This window comes from Seriola aureovittata, chromosome 8 (assembly GCF_021018895.1).
Source record: "Seriola aureovittata isolate HTS-2021-v1 ecotype China chromosome 8, ASM2101889v1, whole genome shotgun sequence".
NCBI classification, from domain to species: Eukaryota; Metazoa; Chordata; class Actinopteri; order Carangiformes; family Carangidae; genus Seriola; species Seriola aureovittata.
The window spans coordinates 5,942,383-5,970,000 of record NC_079371.1 but is presented as its reverse complement, the minus strand read 5'-3'; the positions used below and the strand labels follow the sequence as shown (position 1 = coordinate 5,970,000).

General features: G+C 39.6%; 1 protein-coding gene across 1 annotated transcript in view; it reads left to right on the top strand.

The window, feature by feature from the left end:
* The window catches only part of htr4 (5-hydroxytryptamine receptor 4), a 69,257-nt gene that overhangs the window by 2,835 nt on the left and 38,804 nt on the right, over nt 1-27,618 (top strand). The window contains exons 2-4 of the mRNA XM_056382155.1: nt 2,584-2,784; nt 18,991-19,144; nt 22,100-22,677. Coding sequence (XP_056238130.1) covers nt 2,584-2,784; nt 18,991-19,144; nt 22,100-22,677 — 933 coding nt within the window. The remainder of the gene's footprint in view (nt 1-2,583; nt 2,785-18,990; nt 19,145-22,099; nt 22,678-27,618) is intronic.

The window sequence follows — 27,618 nt, the reverse complement described above, 5'->3', positions numbered from 1 at the left end:
AGGGAGCGTGGGGAACAGGCCGACTGACTGACCCACTCTGTTGCTGCTTAGCTGCTCGGCTGGCGTTGTTCGTCTGTCAATGCAAATATGGCTTATACCTGATAAAATGAGTGAGCACTAAAACACACCATTCTGCTACCTGTCAGGATTTCTTTCTAATAAGACAGTTTGATGGACTGAGGAGTCGACTGGTCAGCTGACTGACCTTTTTTGTCTCATTGCACTGAGAATACTTATTATTCAGTTCACTGTCACACACACCAAACCACTCTGCCAACCCTGTTTCCTAGAAATTACATTTATATAGAACTAATTTGCAACAGCAAATACGTTTTGTAGGAAGCATAATTGCGACCAGATTAGGTTTCCTATTATCATAATGAGGAAATGTTGTTAATTTACGTATTTGACAAGTTGCAAATATGTGGATGCTGAACAAACAACAGACAACAGATTTGCCTCTTTTTGTGACTCCAGCATCATTAAACTGTTAAATGGTTCTGTTTAGACTCTCACAGCACTTGGTAAAGATTAGTGAAAAATCCTGGTCTGGTTTAATACAGAAAAATGTAATGCTGGCTAAACCACAGACAGGACCCTGGACGTGAGGCCCGGTGTCTGGTGTGACAGTTGGGCACATGCCACCCCAACCACCTCCTGGTGCCTCTGAATATGTGCCAGTGACTACGTTGCCACTACAACATAACTGGGAAAACAGTGTAGTAATATATGAATATCATCTGTAGATGCTGCTGCATCTGCTCACACATAGTTTAAATTAAGTATTTCACCTGAAAGAAACAGTGAGAGTTTTATTCATGCATGTCTCGTGGGCATCCAGCGGCTCTTGCAAATCTTGCACAATATACACACTTAAAAGAAACATAAATTATGCAGGGAAATAAATGAAATAATGTGATGCAAAAAGCCTCATACAGTATGCAACGCATTATAAATATATAAAAGAACACAGCGTTTTACTGGATACATAGACCACCAGTCTAGCTGCTGTCCCACCCACAATTGCTTTGAGCCCTGCTGCGTGAACAGCGTAGAAGATAAAAGTACGTCTGTGAGTTTGTCTGTGGGTCCATTTTATTGTAAAGTTCTTTGTAGGAACAGCACGACCCTCACCTGCGACAGCTGTATTGATTAGATAAAGAAAATCACCTTTTAAATAACACAGAACGGGATAAAGGCTCTGGAGGCTGTAAGTCACAGAAATCAGGTAGGATTTAGACCTCCAGTCTCTTTGATATGCATATGCTTCACCAATTTGCAGAATGAATCTACTTTAATCTCTCTCTTTCTCTCTGTGGTTTTACCTTCTCCGGCTTTTGTGTGTTAGAGAAGACTTCTTCTCTTTCACTACTCAGCATCTCCCCCTGTCTTCATCCTTCCACTCCAGGGAGAGGGAAGATGGATGATTCCTCTTCTTCCTCTATTTCTTTGTTGTTTTCATCTCCTATTGTTTTGTGAGTTATTGAATCAATCTTTGATTTCAAATACTTTTTTTTCTTTATTCTCTTTACTCATAGTGTAAGTCAAACTTAGAACCTGTCTGTCCTTTCCTGTCTGCCTCTGTTTGTCTTTGATCGCTATTTGAACTTTAATGAAGTTAATGTTCCCTTCAGGGACTTAAAAGTTTCAAAGAGTGGTCTGGATTTTTTAACTTGGCTTCGAGGATTTACTCTCTGTCCCTGTTCAGACCTGGCATTAACATATGTCTCCACATGCATCTCCAGTGACCAGTTGTGATCAGATCTCACTTCCCTGCAAACACTATTGGTTTTTAGCCAGTCCGACTGTGACAGACAGGCCCATTGTCAATGTGTTTGTGAGAGAGAGAGAGAGAGCAGGACAAGAGGGGGTTGAGCGAATCATTGAAATAAGTTCTTTTTATCTCTTTTTAAACAATGAAGTATTTTCGGTTCATTATGAAACTGTGTATCAATTGTGATTCCATCATCAGCTTGGATCAGAAATAAACAGGTAAAAAGAAAAAAAATACCCTTTCAAGTCTCAAGAGTTGGTGAGCAGTGAGTAGTTACTGCCGACTTGAGCTGTTGTCTGTATTCATCATCATAAAAAAACACACTCAGCAATCTGCAAATACATAATGTGAGAAATGTTCCAATTAACAGTTATGCCAATTTAGTTATTCCATTAATTATTTAGCAAATATGATCAGTTACTATTCATTAATAATTATCTTAAATGACTAAAATGTTTTGCTTTCCCTTTACAGAATGTCACTGTTCATATTAAAACAATTTCATGGAAAATACACCTGCTGTTATTGCTTTAAATTAAAGTGTAAAACTAAATCTTTCATGTATTCATATCATATTTTCTGGAGTGAAGTCTTGTCTTGAACGAAACTGTCAAAAAGGCAGCGATGCTCCAACTGCATCCTGTGTAATTATCTTAATATGCATCTTAACAATGACTATTCATTATTGATTCATTGATCAGACGAACTTATACCGCACAAGAATGAATGCTGATACTTTTTAATCTGAACTGCATTTCTGTCGGTCTGTTCCAGAATAATTCAATCTTTCCCCTTCTTCCCTTCACCAGGAAAATCAAGACCAATTACTTCATCGTGTCTCTGGCGTTTGCTGACTTGCTCGTATCGGTGCTGGTGATGCCGTTCGGTGCCATCGAGCTGGTCCACCAGCACTGGATCTACGGCGAGACTTTCTGTCTGGTCCGTACGTCGCTGGACGTCCTGCTGACCACAGCGTCCATCCTGCACCTGTGCTGCATCGCCCTGGACAGGTGAGATATTTTGGTAGTATGCGTGCATTCATGTTGGGTTGATTTGTCGTGACAGCGTATGCTTATTCTCCAGTTTCCTTGCTGGAGGGTCGCACTTTGTGGTCCGTCAGTTTTAATGCTCAGGTTTCTCACACCCCATCTGAAATACCCCATCTCTTTTCCATTGCACTGCAGAGGTGAGGGGCTTGGATTTATGTAGGCAATATATACTATTGAGTGTGTGTGTGTGTGTGTGTGTGTGTGTGTGTGTGTGTGTGTGTGTGGCAAAAAAAAAGGAAAAAAATGTACAGTTTCAAACTCCCAGAGTCCAAAGAAAAGATGTTAATGTTAACGTTCTTGAACACTACATAGTGCAAACAACAACACAGCGAGTACAAATCTGTAAAGATATCTTCTATTCACTGTAGGTTTCGCAGGTATTTCCAAAGCTCTTTATAATCTAGGTCAAGATAATCACACCACTACACTCACTTGAAGCGCTGTTCATCTGCAGCGTTACATCAGACTGATGTGAGGCCTTGACATACATGGAAACTCTTTTTACATATGTGATACAGTGATGGGTTAGGGAAGTGATGTAGAGATTGAGTCAGAATGACTGTGCAGCTGGGTTGATGAGTTATTTCAGGTTAAAGGTCAGAGCATACAGTGCATCAAGGCTGGTGTTGTCAGTAAATGTATTTCCCCACTTCCTCAGGTGGTCTTGTCTCAGGTCTTGTCTGGTGTCCAGTTTCGCTTTTTTTTTTTTATTTGGAAGTTTTCAGATGAAGAACCGAACAAAACCTATTAAAACTTCTCCCCCTGAACACACTCCTGAAAAAGATTCATTAGTAGATCACTTACTGTAGAAAATGAGCAGCCTCACCTCTCTCCCCATCATATAAAGCTACTGCATTCATCTGTTCATTTTGACAGCTTTGATATTAACTCCGGGGAGAGGACTTCCAGACTGATAGCACAGATGTGTGAGGATATAGACTGGATGAATTCTTTTTACTGCCTCTGCAGTCAAACTGATGGAATTCAATTAGAAAAAAAAAATGCTTTGGTCTTTATAGCACCCGACAAATTTCAGCACAGCAGCAGATATAAACATAACAGACGATTCAAACGGCAAGAGTGGAAAAGTTTCTGTTCAGGATCCACAAAGTACACGCAGATAGCCTACTGTTCATACATCAGCCTGTACCATGATCGTGTCAATTAAAATCTTGTTACAGACAGTACATATGAGTGGACAGCTGTGATACAGGTGTTTGTTTTCAGCTCTAAATTATCCACTAGCTTGCAAGAGTGTAAGAAACTAGAGTGTGTGTGTGTGTGTGTGTGTGTGTGTGTGTGTGTGTGTGTGTGTGTGTGTGTGTGTGTGTGTGTGTGTGTGTGTGTGTGTGTGTGTGATAGAGTGAGAGTGAGAGTGAGAGTCTCAGCAGATAATTAGCAGTTGGTTGTTAATTACATCTTATATCTGAGATGCAGCACTATTTTGTGCCTGTGAGACGTGTCAGCTGTTTGGGGTTTGGCGAGGCTTCATGTTACCCAGTAATGAAAACACAGCTCATTCTTTGGTCCAGAAACTCTAGTGTGTTTATGATAACAAAGAGGGTTTGTTGTAGGAGTTCCAGAAATACGGTTACAGCTGACACAGAGGCAGTGAAGCTTTGGAAGTCGTGATAGTCTGATGGGTATCCACCTTACATAATGAGAGAAAGTCGAGAATTAATTTTTTTTTTTCAGATTAAAGTCTATATATATATAGAGTATTTTTTACAGTGTTCAGAAAAAGAAACAGAACATATCCAGTCCAACCAAGTATCTACCCAACTCACCCGCTTACCCAATCACCCACCACTAGGACTGAGCGGATCGATCCCAAAATATCGATACTATAGATACTTTGTCTTGTTTTTGAAGATCAATTCTAGCGTGAATAGGATTGATAGTTTCAGTTTCTCTCTTCTATGTTGGACTCATATTAGAGTAGAACTGTCTGCAAACAATGTTCCATTGTCATGAACACATAAGTGCACCCGGTCTTTGCTTCTCCACAGCTGCTGTAATGTCGTGTAGACTCAAATACAAACATAACAAAAGTTAGTAATTGCTGATGACTACCAAAGAGGAGAAACGCAAATATTACAGGGTTACACTCTCTGCTTCCATTCTTTCTAAAAAATCTCGGCTGCCAAATTATATAGAATGTCAGAGCAGACCTTTGGAGAGAGTATCTTATGTCTTCTAGCTTGAGATATTGTATAACCTCTTTGATCCAATGAGAATACACGAAAGTTGAGAATTTGACAGGAAGTGCTGTTTCCTGTCCGGCGTCACCCGGCTGTGACTCAGACCTGACTCCCTTTTGTCCCAAAGCTAGCCTGATTGCTGCTAATGGGACCTCATTCTCAGCCCAGATCAGCTGTCAGGGTGCAGTCATAGGCACTAGGGTTGTTCGAGCTTAAACTATGAAGCAGATATTTTGTTGTTGTAAAGATTTTGCCAACAGATGTAAAAGGTTTTTCTCTCCTGATAATGTACAGGGTCTGTCTGTTAAAAAACCGAGTTGTTGGAGAAGTTCCTGTGATTATTTTTCCACCTTTTACGCTGTTGGTATCTGCTGTGTGTCGAGGGCGAGGGTTGCAGCCTGTGATGACGTGAATAAAATCAGACCAGACAGGGCAAATCTTATCACTCAGACAGCCGGATTAAACTTCACCTTGACTTGACAATGCACAAATTGGAACAGGTGTGAGCAAAAGACACAGTCTTATCACCAGTTTCTTCACTTCTCAAGCTGATTTGTGTTCACTGAGATTTCAAACAAGCTGCAGTATTGTAAGCCGAAGGTGGTAAATAATCTTCAAGGACCTGTTTGTATTAGAAGTTTCTGAAAGTCTGACTTATGAAAAAATGTATTTGGCTGTTAAGGATGCCAACGCTGGCTGTAACTTTTAAGGTAACATTAGAGGTTACTGGCACCATCTTAGCTGTATGCTGGGATAAAATTGTGCTGTACTCTTGTGATTTTTATATTTTACTAATGATGTGTTCACAATGAGAATACAGGAAACTTGAGTACAGGGAGGACCTCTACGAAACTCTCACATGAACTGTGTAGAGTAATAATGCAGGGCTAATGGCCGTGACCATCAGATATCTATTCTGTTGAAGCGAGCTCCAGTATGAACATGTGTTTTTAATGTAGGTACTCACAAGAGAGAGTTTTCCCAATTAGACAAACCAAAGATGCGAAGCTCAGCAACAGTGACGGAGGAAATGGTCTCCTCATTCAATTATCTGGCTGGAGGAGGTTTGCACTCTTCTATACATAAATCTGCCCCTGCATCCTGGAACAACACAACTTCCATTACCAATTCATAATGAGGTAATCGCCCTCCATTACCTCCCCTCCCCTCCTGTTCCCAGTGAATCATATCACTCCATAGACTCCAATGTTCTCCCTCACTTACCTTAATTGCCTGCTTCTTCTGTGGTTGTTGATGCTCCTTTCAACAACAAGTCTATTGCTGATGCCACTACCTCTCCCTTTAACTGCTGGTAATGATACTGATTAAGAAAACTATGTAAACTCAAGCTTTATGCTTTTGCTTTGTTCTCTCGCTGTATCTTTTTATTCCATAAAAAAGCTCCTGACAGAATTTCCAATATTGGATATTTTTTCACAGTCTGACCCGCAGCCAAGTCCGACCCTCATTTCACTGATTTGATTACTGCACAGTATGTTGTACCTTAGCTATACGATACTATAAAAGCTGTTTGGAGAGATTTCAAATTTCCACTGAAATGAAGTTTCTGAATCAGTTTAATATTGTGAGTCATGCTCACCTTCAGTAAATGTTTGGAAAGTTCAGAGCAACTAAAACCACATTTAACCGATTGGTCTGGTGCAGTTTAGGCTAATATTAGGCCCAATATTTCATAATATCCAATGTCTCAAGATTTCCTGCCATATGTGATGCTTTTCATAATATCGGAATATATATATACATATGTACAGTTTATACAGTCTGCCCTGCTGCTAAGTCTTAAAAAGAATAAAAACTGAACTGCTGTTTAGTGGCAGCATCGCTTATACCTGAAACAGACTGTAAAATACACTGATATAATTATATTATAAACCCTTACCCAGCTTCACCCCCCTATGACGGGTTCAACTGTATTGAGATATTAAATTTAAATTTTGGCTATCGCCCAAACCTATATTAAATATATCTTAACGATCAGTCGAGCACTGTATCATCCGTCCGACTTGTTGATTTTCCCCTTTACGTTCAGTTTCAGCTCACGTTTATTTACTGCCATTTTATGTTGTACCTTATTTTGTTTTTCTTTGTTTTCTTTTATTTCCTTTTCTATTATCTTATTAATGTAGCATATTATTATATTTTATTGAAAAATACTTAAAAAAAATAGCAATTACAACATTTCATTAATTACTAAAATGATCTACTGAGCAAACCAGAATCAAGTAGTAGGTTTCAAGATCTTGAAAAACCTTTTTCAAAAATGTTTTATTTTCTTAAATAAAATAGAAAAAAATTAACACAATGGATTCATCAATAAAACATAATATAATGTAGCTCAATTAAAGTGTCTTTTATTGTTCAATGTTTCTTTTCTCGTGTATTAAGAAATAATTATGTACACACACACACACACACTACACACTTCAGCTTATTCACAGACGTGGAATAGTGAAAGTTGCTAATTTCTAATTATAATGGTGGTCAAGTAACATGCTAATTAATGAAAAGGGCCCTTAGGCTATAATAAAATGTCATTATTAGGAGCACCATGGTAGTTAAGAAGGCCAACTGCATCTGTATCATTGACTCTGCATTTTGCTTTCATGTGTTGAGTAGCTTGTAATATGCGAGCTGTAATTACTGGTTGTCAGGCCATTTGAGAATCCCATCATGTCTGTGGTTGTATAAGGACAACAGGCAGACAAACAGGCAGGCAGACAGACAGACAGACAGACAGGGAGACATAGAGCCTGAACGTTTTTCTCTTTGTAAAACTGCAGGACGAGACCAAGAATTAATGGAACTGTCAGTTAGTTAAAGAGAGTCTGCAGCTCCATATGGTATGAATCCCAGCATAACTTCCGAACTGTGTGTGTACAGTATGTGTGTGTTCAGCTGGATATTTCGAACATGCAACAAACACACACACATAAAGATTCCCATACAGCAGAACAAGAGAAACAAAGGCACTAAAGCTTAAATCAAGTCTTGGCAGATTTAACTGGATTTGTTGGTAATCCTGCTTCATCGCCACAACTTGGAACCACAACTTCTTTTCTGTTCAGGAGTTCATCTGCCAGACCGAGATAAATGCTATCACACTGACACACAGACAAAGACTTGTGGATTAATAGACCAGAGAAAGAAGAAAGTTGTTTTCATGCAAACACATTTTAAACCTTATTCAACCAGGGAGCAGATACTGATTCATGCATTTGAGGTGGATGTGCACTTAAAGGTCCATACCACCATTTAGCCCATTTGCTACAAATAATCTATTTTATATTATATAGTAACAAACATACTGAATATCATGCTGCTGTTTTATTAAGTATTTTTTTTAAATATTTCCATACATTTCCATTTACTTATAATCCATCTACTCTTGAAACTTGCTTGAAATATGTAATTTATCACACTTAAAAAATCTCCCTTACTTTTTGTCAAACTTGCATCCATTACTTTTAAAAAGGTAATGTTATTCAGACTGTTAATATCAATATACCTTCTATATACAATTGGAAAACAGTATATACATTTACAAACCCTGCTTAAATTGACATTTATTTTCATTACTATAAACTTAATATTTGTTAGATAATGTTGGAGATGTACCTTTACTACAAAGAGCATTGTCTATTAATGCTGTTTCTTTGACTGATGTTCATTTCTTGTATCTCGTATACAATAATATTATAAATTCACATTGTTGTTGTAAATCTGTCTTTAGATTTACCTGAACCCCTCAAGGCAAAACTCCTCGACTGGTTAAGGTTCATGTTTGGGCCACAGTTTGGTCTTTGATGAGTCCTGAGAGGCAGCTCTGCCCGGAGGCCCAAGTCAGGGCAAAACACACTAATTAGAGTCAGTGAGCAGCTCCACTAGTACAACACAGGTTAGTGCCTTGGTTTAGGGCACCTTGACTATACAGGTCTTGATTTCCCCAGCCAGTTTGCAAAAAGGGCCAGCAACATCCATTTCAAAGTGCAAATAGTTTTGTGTCAGAAGTTGCCTTTTAGCTCTTCAAACAATCCCTGACAGAGAACAGGCTGTTGCAATAGTCCTTAGCAGTTTAGTTTATTTTAATCAAGAGGAAATTCTTCTTCACTGGCGGTGCATACCATAAACATTACGGAGTTACAGACTCTCGTTCACGAAAAAGAAAGTTGCAAAAGTCTTCAGCAGCAAACAGAAACAGTACAACAAAGGCAGCTGCAACGAGCAGTAACAGCCTTCTGCTGCCGTCTGAGCAGCACAACCAACGTGATACGAAGCACCACGAGGGGCAGAGAGATACAAGGGAGAAGGGGGAAAGTAAATTGCTGTAGTTAAGAAGAAAGACTGAGAAGAGAAAAGAAAGAGATTTGGAAAGTACTGCTAAGAAGGACAAAAGAAGGAAGAGAGAACTTCACACAAAGGACAAAGAGAGAGAGATTAAGGACTGAAACAAATCTTATTAAATTTTACTCTAGATGCAGTTTACTTCTTCTACTGAGTGTTTCTTGGGTTTCATGGCTAACAAAAACAATCCTTATATATTCTTGATTAACCTTTGTATGTTAGAAGCTACTACTTGGAACTTCCTGGGCTCCACTTGTGTTGCAATCTGCAAATTGATTTCTCCTGAACCAAGCTCCACATGGTCCCTTGCACACATCAGCGAAAAAAACTTCATAATCCAACTGATCCTTACTGTCTGCTCACCTGTGCAGTGCAGGCAGAGCTGGAGTTCAGAGCCGCAGCCTCCAGATGGCTTTTTGCACTTTAGGTTTTGGCTGTTGATGGGCTCTGGTTCAGTGGGACAGGGACAAGAAATTACCTTTCTCTGGAGTCCCAGCCGTCTGACACTTGCTGCTGTTTGTGCTCTGAAAAGAAACTACAACACATTCACACAAAGTGAAGAGTTCCAGAGAGACAGATAAACAATACAGTGAGATGTGTGCAAGAACAAACACACATTGTCAGGGATCTTTACACTGATCCTTTTGATTCTTTTTAGTACCACAACTGTTGCAATACACAGACAAGTTATTTTTACTTTTCTGGCTGCCGAACCAGTGAAGAGGTCAGTAAAACTCTGATCTACTGTCCAAGTGGGACAGTGGGGAGAAAATGTTGGACACTGAACAAAGTAGTTTGTTTGAATCATACTGAACCCCTTTGGACCAGTAACTCTGCCAGCTAATCAGCACAGATTATGAATAATTATGGTTAATGATAGTGACCCCTAATGGCACCAAACATGATTTTTGGTGAAACTAAGGAACTCTGAGATGCACAATAGATCTCACCTTGCTGCTATCACAAAGTCCTCATTATCCCAGGAAATTTCATTTTCCTGAGAAAGAGATGAGTGCGACAGAGACACATAAACACACATACTGTGAGTGTTGTTCTTTACCCCAGCAAATCAATATTTTATTCATTTAATACCAGCACTAAGAGGATAATTGGCTGGGTGAGAATCTGCCAGATCAGAGAGAAGGTGCTGCTCTTACAACACAAACTTTATCGTAACACTTGAGTAGAAGGCTGATGGAAAAATCACTTCCAACATGTTTCTACTTTTCAAGCAAGGTAACGAAGGTTGTTGATGTTATTTGTAACTTCAGGCATAAAACCAGAATGAAAAGAATGAAAGATTTTTATCAGAAAAGAGCGAAAACAAGAAAATAATGCAACAGGAAAGAAAAGAACACATTTCTCCAGTAAATCATGAATCTCTGAAAGGAAGCATCTGTCGACTGCATCAGTTGAAGAAAAAGCGCATAAACACAGAAGGAAACAATGAGAGACTTTTGAATACGTAACATAAAAGAGTTTAGAGGAAAAATGCACAAAAACAAAATGGGAAACATTTGTAGCACTTTTTCTATTCATGTAAAAACTGTCATCTCAATTCTTTTTATTTTCTACGAGTCAAACCGTCACTGTGTACAATGTGTAGAAAATATTTCCTGAGCCAATAATAAATGTCAGGGTGTTAGAGAACCACAGCATAGGATGGTCAGATAGCTTAGATTAGGACATACAAGGCTGGTCATGTATGTGACGGTGGCAGCCATCTTTTTCCTTCAGAGCAGCGAAGTGAGTCTTTTAATCATTTTGGCTTCTTCAGGAAATTCAGCCAGAGATCTTCCATCAGCCAAAAACATTCCTATTAACACACATCACTTCATGTATTTATCTTTTTTTTTTTCAATTTTAATTATTAGTTGTTGTTTTAAATAAAATAAAATCAGTTTCATGGCTCCTCGGGTGGATTTTTGACAAGATGTTCCTGATTATTTCCCTGAAGAAATATCTCCTTTGCCAGACTCTTTTCAAAGCAGCTTATAAACAGCATTATCAGTATTGTAACATTATCAAGTTATTTCCATGTTCACTGTCACTGTTGGTAAAAGAGCCTGTTTATGATTCATGACTTGACTTGCTTCTCTGTACTACCTCTGGTAAAGATGGGAAAAATTATTTAATAATAATAATAATAATAATAATAATTAATAATAACATTAATTATAATAACAATAATAATTATACACTTTCTTTTTATAGCACCTTTCATAAAAGAAATGCAGCACCAAGTGCTTCACATGAACAGACATCAAATGAACATAAAAACATGTTTAAAAACATTAATGTAAAATGAGATGGAATAATAATGAAATAACGAAATAGAAATTAAAAAATAGAAAGAAATAAATCACCATAAAATAACCTCTCTTTTATTTTTCTATTCCTGTGTGACTAAGCTTTTTACAAGACACATTTGAATTCCTACAACAGGCCTCTTCATCTTTCACAGCAGGTGTAAGGCGTCTTTAGACTGTGTGAAAAAGCACAATGGGTCTAATAAAACTGCAATCTGCGTCACACTATCAATATGAGGCATGTCGGTGATGAAGGCAGGGTGAATCGTAGCAGTGTCATGTCAACAGCAAAAAAGCAGCAGCTTGCATTTTGTTTTGATAATGCACCAAATCAATAACCGTGCTTTGGTCATATTGCCGACGCTTCCACGCTTCAGAAACCCTCAGTACTGTGTATAGCCAATATATTCAGCATCAGATCATGTTGTATTCTGATTGGTTGCTCTGTAATGAGTCATAGCAGCAGTCGCATCACACTGTGAAACTTTCCGACACCAAACCGCTTCCTCATCAAATCAGCCGTCAGTGGACGTGTGTCACATTGTGATGTTGGACCGCGGGTTTGGATTGATGTTTCTCTGATCATCGTTTCAAACAGCCCAAGAATTGCACAGTGTAAACGGGCCATGTCAGGCAGAGCACAGGTGTCACTAATAACCATAACAATGTTCCTGCTCGATTCAACAGTGTGACAGTGAGCCAGCAGGCACAATACCAGGACCCTGAAACTAGCGCAGCTAAATGGAATTCAGTCATTATTCATCTGTGGATTAACACCTGTTTCTTTCCTACTGTGACATATCAAAACATCTGCTGTGAGAAAGACCTTTAACTTTTTCCTCGTCTAAGTCTTAAATGTTTGTAGCTTCCTTCCTAGCAAAAGCAGTCTGATTACAAACCTGGTTGTTTCAGCTTACAGCAGGTCAGTGGTCAGTGAAATGAATCACTGAAACAATGACTTTAAAAACAAAGATCCAACAAGCTGAAAGATGAAGAATAGGGATGCTTTTTACACGCAGTGTTCAGGAAAATATCTGTTGCCTCCGGTGTGTTCCTGCTTTAGGAACTTGGCTGACAGACAAGACAGAGGAATGTGTATGTGACAGAGAAAGAGAAAGAAAAGACTAGGATACCGAGAGAAAAGAAGGGGAAATGGAGAAGAAAACAGAGAGGAAAAGAGAGAACATAGAAAAATAAGTGTACAGCTGCAGGATAAAGCTTCTCATTCATCCACTGTGAGCTGAGAGATGCTGAAAAGAGCTGAATGGAAATGAATTAAAACTAAAAATACCAGAATTGCCACAAGGAGGATGCTCCAACACAAAGGAATTCAGCGAAGAGGCTAACACACACACACACACACACACACACACACACACACACACTTCCACTTAGAGACACAGGGAAACCGAGGCTGAGATAAAGTGACAGGAAAATAGGTAGATGGAAAAATAAAGAGATAAAGATCACCTTTACTCACCGACTTTAGCTATTTGCATAATTGCATGGTCCCATCTTTGGTATCACTACATAATTACAGTTATCAATATTGATGATTACCCAATGCCATTATAGACCAGATATTTTTTACATTGAGAAGACTTTGAATTCAACACTATAGTATTAACTCATCAAAGGATAAACAAGACTAAATCCTTATTTTCTAATAGCAAATTTCATACTCTTTTTTTATTTTTATTTTAACAAAAATTTTAATTTGAAAGATCCAAAGTTCTGCTATTACTGACTTAACGGATAGATAATTTAAGCTTGCATTCCCAAGCAGGAAACATGATCAGCTGCCTCGGGGCTCTGAAAGCCTCATGTTGCTGTAAATAGAAAAAGAGAAAGAGAGGCAGACAGCTAAGAGAACATGGTGGGCTGAGTGACAGTAAAGCAAAGTCATTCTTCTTCTTACAAGGAAAAAGATTTCCACTTAAAGGTCAAACTGAGATGTGACCTTGTTATAAACGCACATGGCTCTCAGAAAAACCTTCCTTTTATATTATGAAAGCTATTATAGAGGTCTGGCTTCTTGGTTGAATAACTCTGTCTCAACGCCATTAATTCTGTTCTCTCTTATCTTGGATGACAGCAAGCCAGCAAATTGTCCTCCACTATCACTTGCCACCAAAAATGTCTGGACCTGCCAATATCAATTTATTTCCCATAGACAGAATGGGGCAGATGTTGATAAAGTATTTGATGGATCACCAAAGACCAAATTTGACCCATTTTTTTTTCTTTTATCAGGCTAAAGCCGTAGTTGCTAATTCTTAAAAGTGGCGATTCTGTTCTGTGCTCCCAGATAATTAATCATTTACTTGCATCCAGATGGCTCAGCTCGGTCTGATCAGCTGAATCCCAAATCAACTCATTCATATTGAAGGTCGTCCAAGTGGTGCGAGCTGTTTCCCATCAACGTAACCTCCAAACAAACTTGTTCATTGTATAGCTTCTCAGTAAAATACCTTTGTTTCTCACGTCTCTTATGTCAACTTATGAGAGATGAGCAAGATCCAGTGATGAACTTCATTAACTCCGGATAAAGTTTTGATCTTCACAACTTGAAATAAAAAAGATTACATCAGGGTTATGAGTGCACCTCCTTTCTTATGTCATTTCCTGCCGCTAGCGGTCTCTCAATCAAAACAATAATAAAAGACAGAGTTTGGCGACATAGCGAAGTAGTGTGGGATCATGGGAGTTGTTGTCTTCACCACCACTTCGTCAGCTTCTTCTTCTCTCCAGAAATATCAGACCCAGTGATGAAATCCTGTAAAAACGCTGAATGAAGCAGTTTCATTTTAAATATCGGTGTTTGTCCAGCACTGTTTGGGTCGAAGGGGCTGCGAGTAGAGCCGCTGCTAACTTTTCCTCAGCTTTCTCTGACAATGTTACAGACTAAAATCCTTCATCCGATACACAACTTAACAAAATGTATAACACAGGTCTCCTCGTTTTTAGACAGGTGTATATGTAGAGGTCACATATTAAAGCATTAAAATCAAATGTTACCAGTGATTATTCTTGAAAGCAAAATAACACAACGGTCATTTCAGTGGCTAAAGAAAATCTATTTCCAAATATCTAAAGAGTCTCACAGTCTTTTTTTGTTATTCTTTTATTGTCTGAGTTTATTATTGATTTTTAGAATCTAAAATATAAACCACTGGCTGGTTTGGATTGATGACTGATTGTGTCGATGGAGAAGTTCAACACTAAGAAGAATTTTTAAAAACAAAAAAATGTCATCTACCTCACTAGTTCTTGTGATTAATGTCAAGCTTGTTTGCTATTTATACAAAGCTTCTTTTTATAATAATATTGAACTGGCCTACTCTCTGGTCACTAACCTCCTCTCAAGTTTGACAATAAATTCAAACGTCCTGCGGCAGCTTGTGGACGTGGAATGCAGCAACATATTTTGGGTTTGGGTCGTTCTCAGAAACACGGTCCCCCTTATAAATAATGTCTGAATAAAATTGTCAGAAATAAACACAGAGAAATGTTTTGTAGATCCAAAGGAAACAGGGACCATTTAAAGTGCTCATGGCCAGGACACTCCGCCATCCAACCGTGCTACGTCTGCTTCTAATCTTCCCCAGGTTAATGTGTGTGTAAGTGTGTGTGTGTGTGTGTGTGTGTCTCTATGCATACTATTGGTTCTTTGTACGTATTTAAGCATCTGGGAATGTGTGTGCACGCTGTGCTCTAGTGCACGTGTGTTTTTGTGTGTGGGGACATTTGTATTTACACAATGGAAATATTCATACTTGTGTAAGAGACAGTCGGGGGTAGGTGTGGGTGGGGGCTGTGTCTTTCAGACCACCACATCCACACTTAAAGCATCAATCTGCAACCTTTCAGCACGACTATTCTGGGAATTCAAATAGAAAAGGGTGTCTTGACCTTTTTCTTAATGCCACAGCACATGCGGACCACACACAGCCACTCCACATTACTGATGGCTGTGAAATGCCACACAGCACAAGTAGGTAATGAGGTAGGATCACAACAGAAGAGGCAGCAAAATATCCACAGTGACTGACGAGGGGATAAACTGGATTAGGTTTAATACTGCTGCAGCAGAGCTCCGTGTTCAGTCAACTGTCTGATAAGCAGAGGTTATAAAAATGTGTATATTCAGCCTTTGTGGAGAGGATGAGTGTGCGAGTTAGACACTGAGACTTTAAAGCAGAGGAGAGCTGCAAGTACAGTTTCCATTATTATATAATCAATCATTCAGTGAATATTCTCATGATTGATCAGTTAGTTGGAGATGCTGCAGCTTTTGTCTGTTTAGCTTTTGGGTCTGACGAAACATTAGTGTTTATAAAGCTGTGAGCAATGAGTTCCCTATTTAGTCGTCCAGCAGACTGTCTCTGTCCTTACACTGATGACTGATTGATCATAAAAGTGATCGGCCTTGGATAACAAACTAATACTATCCAACCAGGATATTGATCCTCTTCCTCCAACATCAACCTCTGCAAATGAATGCACGCTGATGCTTTGATATCGAATGTGTGTGTGTGTGAGGAAATAAACATTAGATTCACAAAGTTACAGTTACCACAGTAACTGACTCAGAGTTGAAGTGATCAGAGTTTCCCTCAACTCTGAGTTGTCACTGAACCGCGGTTTGAGGGTAATGGAGGTCTGAGTGGCTCAGTTGGTTGACTTCATCTGTTTCCTATCACACAGGAACAGGTCCAGCTCTGGTCAGTGTCCCCACGCACACACATGCACACACATGCACACACATGCACACACATACACACACGTCATTGACCAGGTAAAATTGCAGATGTAGAGGATTTGTTACAGTAACTGATCCAGCATCTGTCATTTGAGCTTTTCTGTAAATGGATAAACTCTCTCTCAGTCTCCCTTTCTGTTTTCTGACACCCATTTTGTTCTCTCTCTTCCTTCTTATGTTTCCTTCCGTTCTTCTCTGCTTCCTGCTTCTCCTCTTTTCCCCTTGCTCCCATTTACCAACTGTCTTTTTTCATTCCCTTCTTTTCTATCCTTGACTCTCTCTCTCTCTCCGTCTCTTCCTGTTTTCCTTTTCTTGCCTATCTCCTCTTTCTGTCTTTCCGCACTCCATATCTTTCGTTCTCTCTCTCTCTCTTTCTCTCTCTCCCTCTCTCTCTCCCCCTCTCTCTCTCCCTGCTCATTCACAGTATTTTTTTTATCGTCCCTGCGATTCCATTCATGTAGTTTAGCGCCAGCGTCTTCTTAGCGATATCACAATGTGACAGAATGCTGGGAATTCCTGCTGTAGTGTCTGATATCATGCTCACACACACACAGACACACTGGTGGCAATGTCAAAGTGCGTGTGTGTGTGTGTGTGCATGTGAGTTAGGAAGGGAGTGAGTTAGAAATGAAATGAAGCAGATAGAGAAGCAGAGAAAGACAGCAGAGGTTTGAAGATAATCCTGTTGTGCAGAATCATTGGATATGAGCAGCATTAATTTGTCTCACTTGTTTGAAAAGGCAGAAGATATTAAAGTCCAAACTGAGTTTCGGTATAAAAGGGAGAAATAAATGTATAAGAGGACAGGCAGAAAAGTTAGAGGGCTAAAGAAAAGAAGAGAAGACGAGAAAATGGACAATAGGAGTGATGGATCTGGGTCAGAGAGAGAGGAAGAAATAGATTGTTGAGTTTCTATGTTTTTTTAAAGAGATACCTACCAAAAGGGACATACATGGCCAAATGTAAGTGGACACTCACTGACACCCACATTTGACAGCTGAACATCTCATTCCAAAACAATGGGCATTAATGCTCAGCTATAACAGCCTCCACCATTCAGATCTCAGGGCTGAGGTCAGGTGCTCTGTGTAAGTTCTTCCACACCAAACTGGGAAAACCATCCTTTGCTGGATCTGGCTGTTTTTACTGGGGCATTGTCGGTTTGAAAGACGGTCTTTGCCAAACCACCAAACGGCCCAAGACTCGCATTGGTGACGATCAGAAGAAGGGTTACCAGCGGATCATGGGACAAAGTGTATCTGTATACAGTGTCTCTAATAGTCTGTTGCAGCAGCCAAGGCAAACGGACAGTTTACTGACAATCTTAAGAAGAGGAAATGAGGCTGTTGCACCGGATTGGTCCTGATGTCAAGACAGATCCTCCACTTTGAGTTCAGAGGAGGTTTGAGGATGGAGAGATGGGAAAGAACCGTCATTTCATTTCTTTTTTTTTTTTTAAAGGAAAGAGAGCTGTAGTGAAAGTTTGAGGTCAAACAAAGTGGAGACTGGCGGGAGAAGGCAAAAGAAGAGAAATGAGAGTAGAATTAAGATAATTAAGACAAAGAGTGGGAGACACAGAGAGAGAGCTGATGGAGAGATAAAGGAACGATGTGAGACGGTGCGAGAGTGATTAGAGAAAAACAGATTGGAAAAAGACATGATAAAAAAGGGGAGGGGGCATTTGATTTTTGAAAACACTCTAGTGCTTAATTATTGGTGGTTAGCATATTTTTGCAAATGCATTGGCAGAAAAGACCCTCTTCCCTTGCCAAAGGAGCTTATTGAAAATGGAAACGAGAGACAGAAACAGATGGACTGGTGACAGTAGAAAACACCAGCAGCTAGATTGGCACTCAGTAGAACGCATACCTCCGCCAAGGCCAAACACTTTCTTCCACCCGATCCACATTATTATCTGAATCCGCACCAAATTGTGCAAAGTCGTAGCTCTCAACACCATTAATGTTAAGCTGAGACAAATTTTTTATATAAAAATATTTGTGGATCCGCCCCCTTTAACTAGATCCGCACCAAAATGTAATGGGTTCATGCCCACGCCCCATCCCTCCACCCAGTTTCAATCCTGCTGACAAACTAACAGACATGAGTGAAAGAATAGCCTCTTTGACAGAGGTAATAAACAAGCTGCCATTGCTTTCTTCATGCAGTTTTTGGCGATTTAGATATAAAATAGTCAAAGTAAAGCATTTATCTACTGCAGGTATGTTACTACATTTTGTAAAACAACAGAACCAACAGGAATGAGCAACCTCAACGAATCAAGAAGGTCTCAAAAGGCTCAAGTTTCTTTTATTCTACCTCAACATTTCTTTCATCAACTGTTTCACAGCTTTGGGTCTATTGATGAGTTGACCGATTACTTACATTCAGTTACGTTTTATGTGTTTCTTCTTTGTCCACACGTAGTGTCTCACCTGTTAATCATTTTTACCTGAAATTTGCCACTTTGGGCTTTAAATCTTTTTCTTCCCTTAATGTAATAATGTAATAATTACTGTCATCTTTTCTTCAGGTACTACGCCATTTGCTGCCAGCCACTGGTCTACCGGAACAAAATGACGCCAATGCGAGTGGCTTTGATGATCGGCGGCTGCTGGGTCATCCCCACCTTCATCTCCTTCCTGCCCATCATGCAGGGCTGGAACAGCATCGGCATTGACCACCTGGTGCGTAGTGTGGTTTGTGTGGTTTGTGTGTCTGTGAGTGTGTGTGTGTTTGTACACCAGGGAAAAGGATTATTTATTTAGGATGGTTTTATGTGGAGATGCAGCCAAAAATATTTTACATCTCCACAGGATGTTTAAGTTTACACTGCTGTTAACTGCTGCCTCTAGGGGAGAAGAAGAGGGAGCACAGAAATGAGGAAAACTGTCAGAAAAGTAGAATAAAACATGCTTTACATAAACATTATAAACAATTCGAGTCCACATGCAATGAGAAACAAACTGTAGTACTGAGGAGCATCGTTTATAAGAAGGAAGAAATGCTTCATGCGTTGCTGCGGAAACTAAATCAACATGTCAGACACAGAGACAGAGGGACAAGGCCACTGACACCACAGACAGTCAAGCTGTTTCTTTGTTAAACTCTAAATATGTAAAGTAAGTTTGCCAGTGTCACGAGTGTCTTGTTTGTGCACTGAGGTTTGTTTAATGTCAAAGAACATGCAAGTGAGAGGATACAGAAAAAAGACTTAGACACACAATAAAAAGGATAAAATATCAAGTCACAGTTTTCACATCATGTGACCGTCCTCTCTGGATGGAGTTATACAACTGTAACTTCATCCAGTGAGAAAGGAAAGAGGAATGTTCAATTCTCTTCAGTTAGGATAATGACTTGTTTCGAAATTTAGGAACTACCGAATTAGGATAAAAGCAACTGCTACTTCCACAAGATCACACTGAGCATATAAATCTTACATTAGATTAAACAGAATAACAGAGGTGGAATGGAGAGATAGAGGTCTAGAGGTCCTTATTACTGGCCCTGAGCTCTAAAGATCCTGCAGCAATCTGTGCGACCTGTAACCTCCAATATCAAGCTGTAACTCAATCCAATGAGACGATAAAAGAACTGTGAAAAAGAAAAATACTTTTTGTGTCCTGTTAAAATCATATCTGGATTTTTCTGTTCATATTAGGAAATTTCAACAATCATGTTTTTTTTAGGTTTTTTAAGTCAAAAAAATATTTCTGAGGTCAGACATATTTTATTATTTCAAAAAGCTGATAAATGATTAAAGGCCCCTGCTCCTCATGACTAGATTACTGTAATGTGGTTAAAAACAAAGACAAAAAACACTGAGCATGTATTCCTTTCTCTCTTCATTGGCTGCTAGTGATGTTTAAAATTTAGTATAAATTGTAGTTATAACTTGTCACCTGAAACCCCTAAGTACATTTCTGAATCACTGTGCCCACATAATAACTTAAAGTGTCTTAAAATTAAGGTAGAATGAGTATTTGCCACATTGGCCTCTGAGCTTTACAACAATTTACCTCTCATTATTAGTTCCATTATGAATCCAGTTCACCAATCATTTTGTTAAAATGTCTCCGGAGGTACTCAATTTTCTTAACGGATGATTTTGCTCTTTTGTTGATGTACTTTTTTTCTTATGTTCTTATATTTTTCATTGTCCTCATAATGTGTCCTCAATGCTTTTATTTTGAAGAATTTTGTAACTAAGGGGTATACGTCATTTTCATGCGTTTCTGAATTAAAAATTAGAGGTAATAAGTTGTTAACGAACGACAACGTGACCGTTCTGAATGAGAAGAACAAAGTAAAGCAGAAAGAGAAGGACAGAGACAGGCAGACAGGTGTGCAGACAAAGACAGATGACAGCATGAGTGTGTGAGGAGGGGGAGAGAAGAACACCCCAGCCACTATTAACCTCGCTCGCTCCCTGTGCGTCTTTATCTGAACGCCAGAGAAAGTTTCTTCCAAGCTGACTGTCAACAGGACGACAGGCTGACTCATTTTTGGCAGCAGTGGCAGAGACACACACATGTTCTTCTCCCTCTCTCTCTAACACACACACACACACACACACACACACACACACACACACACACACACACACACACACACACACACACACACAGAGTTTACGGCACAACAGCAGTCTAAAGTTAGCTCTGTGCAGCAGTGGTATCAGCGTCTCTCTCAGGGTCTAATTAGAGCTGTTGAATATTCTGAGTAGCCAGTCATCTCTGGCACAAACTGCAGCCCCAAAACTCAATAAAACAACCAGGATTCAGCTGCACATACGACTCACTGTCTATCTGTGTACTGTTTTCTATGGCCTGGTGGAATACACTGCTCTGATCGGTACACCAGCTCACATCCCTCAAGTGAAGAAGTCTGTTTGTGTTCAGTATAACTTTACATGTTCTATCTAGAATAGAAACATCCATGAAATCTGGTTCCCAAAAACATTTATTCTATCCTTAATGGCGACTTTTTTTTTTGCATGAAACAAACACTGCCTCCAGGATGCCCTTTGGTAAGACGTTTAACCTCAAGCGGCTCCAGTGGAATAAATCCACATGACCCAGTAAAGGACTATTTTATCTGTGCATGAATCACTTCACGTACTAAGGGTGCTTATCATTGTCTGCATTCCTGCAGCATGCAAGATAACTTAAACATGGAAACACTGAACATTTTACATTTAATATGTCAGCCCACTCATAAAAACAACCTCTGTTTTACACACGGGGGAACGTGGTATCGTGCAGCGATATGGATTGATCTCTGTATTATTCATCCCATAGCCGTGAGCCGTAGTTTCCCACAGAGATGAGATGATAGCAGAGGAAAAACCGGGATGGGACTTTACTGTGATTAATGGTGACGTGCAGAGACTCCTTCTCCCTCGGGTGCTATGTTCCTCTCTTACTACACGGACTCAGCTGAGGAGAGCGTGGGATTTTTAGTGGGTTGTTGTGAAGTCTGGAGGCGTTTGGTGGTGTAGCAGGGCAGAGTGTTCAGAGGTTCAACACATGCTTACCTGGGGACTAAAATTCCACCTTTTACTTATATTGATGTGTGTGCCAGTGTGTGGGCATATTAAGCCACCTCACTATTCCCCCTGATGTGATCTCTTTTACTAGATCGAGCAGAGGCGCCACAGTGATGGCAGCAACTCCACATCCTGTGTCTTCATGGTCAACAAGCCGTACGCCCTCACCTGCTCTGTGGTGGCCTTCTACATCCCCCTGGTCCTCATGGTGCTAGCCTACCAGAGGATCTACGTCACGGCCCGTGCACACGCCCTGCAGATCAGCATGCTGCAGCGGGCAGGAGGAGCGGCGGGCACTTCTGGCGCTGGGGTTGACTCTGCTGACCATCAACGCAACCACCGCATGCGAACAGAGACGAAGGCAGCAAAGACTTTGTGCATCATTATGGGGTGTTTCTGCCTCTGCTGGGCACCGTTCTTTGTCACTAATGTGGTGGACCCCTTTATAGACTACACGGTGCCAGACAAACTGTGGGCGGCCTGCCTTTGGCTGGGCTACATCAACTCCATGCTGAACCCCATCCTCTACGCCTTCCTCAACAAGTCCTTCCGCCGTGCCTTCCTCATCATCCTGTGCTGTGGCAGGAAGAGGTACCGCAGGCCGTCCATCCTGGGGTCCGGCGCTCCCTGCACAGCCACGCAGATCAACGGCTCCACACATGTACTCAAGTAAGTTCCCAAATCTTTTTACTCATGGACTCTGGGTTCATGACTCTTTCTGTGGTCAACAACAAATACGTGTAAAACGTTAACACAACATTTGCATTCATTTAATATTCCTCACTGACATATTCCTCTTACCACACTGGGTCGTGCTACTTCTGCCTGTTCCTCAGCCGTCTCATTACCTGTGCCAGCAGGTTCACGATCGAATATACAATATATATATATATATATAAATATATAATAAAATATAATAATATATAATATTTCTGTACATAGATGTTAAGGTAGTAGAGTACAACAGGAACTCATCCTTCATCTTCCCTGCGGACAGTAATTACTGCAGACATTTCCTCAGTAATGTTCCGTGGGTCAAATGTCAAGTGGCGACAGTCCGTTGTGATAACGATTAATTTGTTTTCAGGATTGAAAGAGATGCCTTTATCTCTGTAAATACCCTTCCCAGTACCTTCACTTTCAACTGCATGGTCTTGACTCATTACTCTCTCGTCCTTTTACTGTTTCTAAACATAGAACACATGATTCACAGCGATAAGAACATGACGTTTAACATGTACTCCACAGTGGCCTGTTCCATATTTAATCATCATTTCTTTTCCGTCCTCTCACCCTGAACAGGGCGATTTTATCTGTGTTCAATAATGATGAATGACTGCATCTTCTCTACATTTCTCTTTCTTTGTGCGGTTTGCATAACACTTCCCATAAATGACACAAAATGCATGGTGCCACATACAAATATTAGAGACAAATTAACCAGTTGATTAGGGAAGAGATTCAACAGAAATGCAGGGTGAACAGACACTATACTAAAAACAATAATATGCAAAAGAGAATCTTCTTTTCCTTAGCTCCTTGCTCTTTTGTGTCAGTAGCATCTATTCAGTAGTTGAAACTATGACCAGAAAGGTGAGCTGCTGTTCTAAAATACAGCTTGAATTAATTGCTAATGGGCTAAAATACATAAACATGTGACATGGTTGACCCTGGGCAAGAAATGCCACATATTTATATTTATTTATTTATTTGGATCCCCATTAGCCACTACCAAGAACTACTCTTCCATTAATGCTTTTTCTATTCATATAAAACCATAATTTTTCCACCAAAGAAAACAGTCTGCCCTGACTTTCCTGTGGTCTATTTGGCCTGTTGTTTCAAGAAGTTTGTTTCCTTTATTCTCATGTAAAACCCGAGCAGTCCTGCCACAGTCATCTGTTTGCAGAGTTGTAGCCAGTAACAAGTTTGTGGTAATCTGGCTACAGTTATTGGCTACGTTATTTGTACATACATTATATAGTTCCCTGCTATAGTCAGAAGGGAACAACTCGGTATAACCACTGCCTTGACCAGTCTTAAAGATAAAGACTTTTATTCAGACATCTTGGAGTGGCACCTCGTCTCCTCGTCTCTGTGAGAGTTTAATTTAGTCCTTCCCCTGTTGTGTGGAATCTGTATTCCTGGTATTGCCCCAGTCTTACACCATTTCAAGCAGTTCTTTTCTTCATGTCATCTTTTTACTGTGAGAAAAAGGAGATAATCTACAATGATTATGTAATTTATGTAAATAGAGACCGGAGACAGCTTTCCATTCCTGGGGGCTGCTGAAGTGTTTGGACATTGTTCTTCATCTTAAGAAAGATAGTTTCATCATGGCTCGGGGAATTGAAAATGGTCTGACCTTCTAAGTGGAACCTTTGTAAACCGGTCTCTGCTTCCTCTGACACTGTAATGCAGGCTTACCCAACATACCTCTACAAAGGTCTTTGGTGTCTCGCTGTCCTGTGTTTGGAGCCATCCACCCACCTCTTCCTTCTCAGACTCTTTATACTGCGTCACTTGTCTTCCTCCTTTGCTCCCATCATAATTACTATGATCACTAGAAGCTGCCTAATAATAAATCATAACAATGTGTTGTAGTAAGCTTCCAGCACAGCCAACCTATCGGGTCGTTTTTTTACGGGACAGTTCCACATACCTACACAGGTACAAAGGGTTTCTTTTAAATTTATCATGCTAAAATCAAAATGTTCCTCTCACCCACTGTTTCTGACAAACACAGACTTGACATACTGTGAAAAATTTCAGTGTGAATCACTTTCAGTAACCTTTTCACTCTGGAGCAGCATTTGTTCTTTTTTTGCAAAGGTTTTTTACTTTTTCATCCAGTGACCTTGATAAATGTCCGAGGTACTATTATACTCAAATCTCCATTCACTTGTATGAATGCTGCTAAAAAGGAACAGTAACTTTCAGACGTGATATTAAGACTTTTCATTTTCATTTTCTTCACACACGCTGAGACATCGCTGGAACAGGAAGTTATTCATGATTTGAATTATCTGTCCTTTTTTCTTTTAATACAATGGCAAATGTAAGCCACAAACTACAAATGTAGTCATTGTAGAAGTAATACTTGTTGAACATGCAGGATTATTTTCGGTCCAACAGGAAGAGCAAATATATGTATTTATATTTCTGCTTCTGAAAATGATCTGAAAGAATTGTTCTTGAATAGAAAGACAGTATATAGATGGACTTGTTGCACACTGATCCTGTGAGATTTCAATCTCAAGCTCCAGAAACAATTTGTTTGAGTCATTTGAATCTGTGTGGAAAACCATATGGGGCGACGCCTGCTCTCTGTTGCAGTGTCGAGAAAGCACATTTTCCATTTGCACTTAAAATGACATTGACATCCTGAGACATTATGGAGCTGGAGCTCATTGTAAACAATCAATGAGTGTGTTTATAACAACACAGAAGCCCTAATCAATTAATGTCCGCCCTGTCAACAGTACCGGCAACAGTTTCACGCCCTGTCTGACATTTCTGGACCACCTCCAGTGAGTTGTTACTGAGGATTGAAAGCAGGCTCTTAATATAAGCCTGTCCATATGGAGGTCAACTGCGATCAACTCATTATTTTACCCAGAGTGAGTGAGCACCGCTGCAATCAACTTACAATTATTGACACTGGAATATTAATAACAGGGGACCACCTGTTACTTGTATTCATTGTTATTAAGCCTTCATACCACTACACATTACCAACTATACTGCCCGATGTGATCTAACAGTAGTCCTTTGTCAATTGGCTTTTCAGTAACTTGGATTCCATGGTTTTCATCCTTTTAAGAAATACAGCTACAAGGAAAAGATTAGCGAAGACAAACCCGTGTGTTTTTTGACATTGGTTTTACTTCCTCATTGTCTGGATTCTCACAGAACTACACCTGTGTTTGTGACAGTAATTATAATAATTCCAAAATCAACATTTTTTCCTTAGTTAGTTTTCTCTTATCTTCTAAAATAATTCAAACACAGTTTCTAGAAAGGTATTGAAGTGACACCTCTGTGCCAAAAACAGAGCTTGGACATTTTATAAAGGTAAATTAAGCATTCGGCATTATAATCATATAAGGACATACAGCAGGTTTTCTATTTCAAATATATTTTATTTTTTGCCAAAAAGTAAACATTATCAATATTAAGTATATTAATATTATTATTTATTTATTGTTATAATATTAGGTTTCGTGAGCTGTAAAAGGGCTTCATAATAAATTTAAAAAAGTAGCACAGGTAGTACCATGGGTGCAAATTGGAGGTTCAGCTACGTTTTCAGCAAGAAAATAAAATCGCTCAATTCTAGTAAAATAGCAGAATCACAATGATAAAATGAACAATATCATGGCAGCAACTGGTAAAGAACATTTTGTGTTTTAACAGTATAAGCTGCTTGTGTTGTGGCTAATACTGGAGCACAGTTACTTACTATACTAACTGAAATAACTGTAACCAGCTAATACTACTCCTGTGTGGAAATGGAGCAGAACACACGTGGTTTAACCTGATTGCTGTATTAATGACTAACATCAGAACTGTAACTGTGGGTGTGAGCTTTTATTGCTGTAATAAAGTGCGGGGTACAAATGGTTCGGAATGAAATATGAGCAGTGATTTAGCCTGAAGAGCTGCAGAGTCAATGAAGCTCTTTGCAGGAAAATATCTGGTGGGCACTAATGACAATCAATATCCCCCACTGACGGTTATTTTCATTTATTTTCAATAAAAGTATTCCACCCTTTGCATAATGGAAGTCATTAAAAGTTTCTCTACATTGTGACATTTGTGAATGCTCCTATTTTGGCGAGATAGTTGAAAACATTCTGGTTTGTACAAAACCGGTATTACACACCACATTTCCCTGCACATGTTTTCGTTATAGCTCATGGTGTGCTGTCGATAGGAACTCCTCAGTGCGCTGGCACCTCTGGACTTTAGAGGTTTGTGGCTGCACATTGAAAGACAACCATTAGTTTGCTTCAGTCTCCCTGGAAGGCAGGAAACTGGACAAGTGGGCTGTGTAAAAGCTGAGAAAGATGCTGCTCACGTCACCACATGTTTATAGCCTAGGCCTGGACACACATTTACGCTCGAGTACATCGGTACGGTGGTTGACAACTCTGGGGTTAGAGGTTCAGGGTTTAGTTTCTGAGACTAAAAATATCCACATTCAAGGCTTTCCACAGAGTTATACATATAAATGCAAAGAGGATTCACACAGTACAAGGACATGAGGACAAGCAGCTGCACACACACACACTGCAACAATGACAGTGATGTATTACTCTGTTCTATTGGGATCTGTGATTTATGGATCTGTGATGTTAAAACGTGTCTTTTGCTTCAAAATAAAAGCTTCTCAGTGACTTCTTGATAATCATCAGAGAAAGGCTGATAGGCTTTTTAATGAATACCACTGGGCTCATGATCAAGATCACCTGAACAGGTTATAATTGTCCAGCTTTGGCTCAGGCAGATCACTGCTCATTGGTGTGATACAAACAACTTGTGTACGAGGAGATGACTTATGTTGTTGCTGTTACTATTGGTTACAGATTGATAAACATTATACTGCCT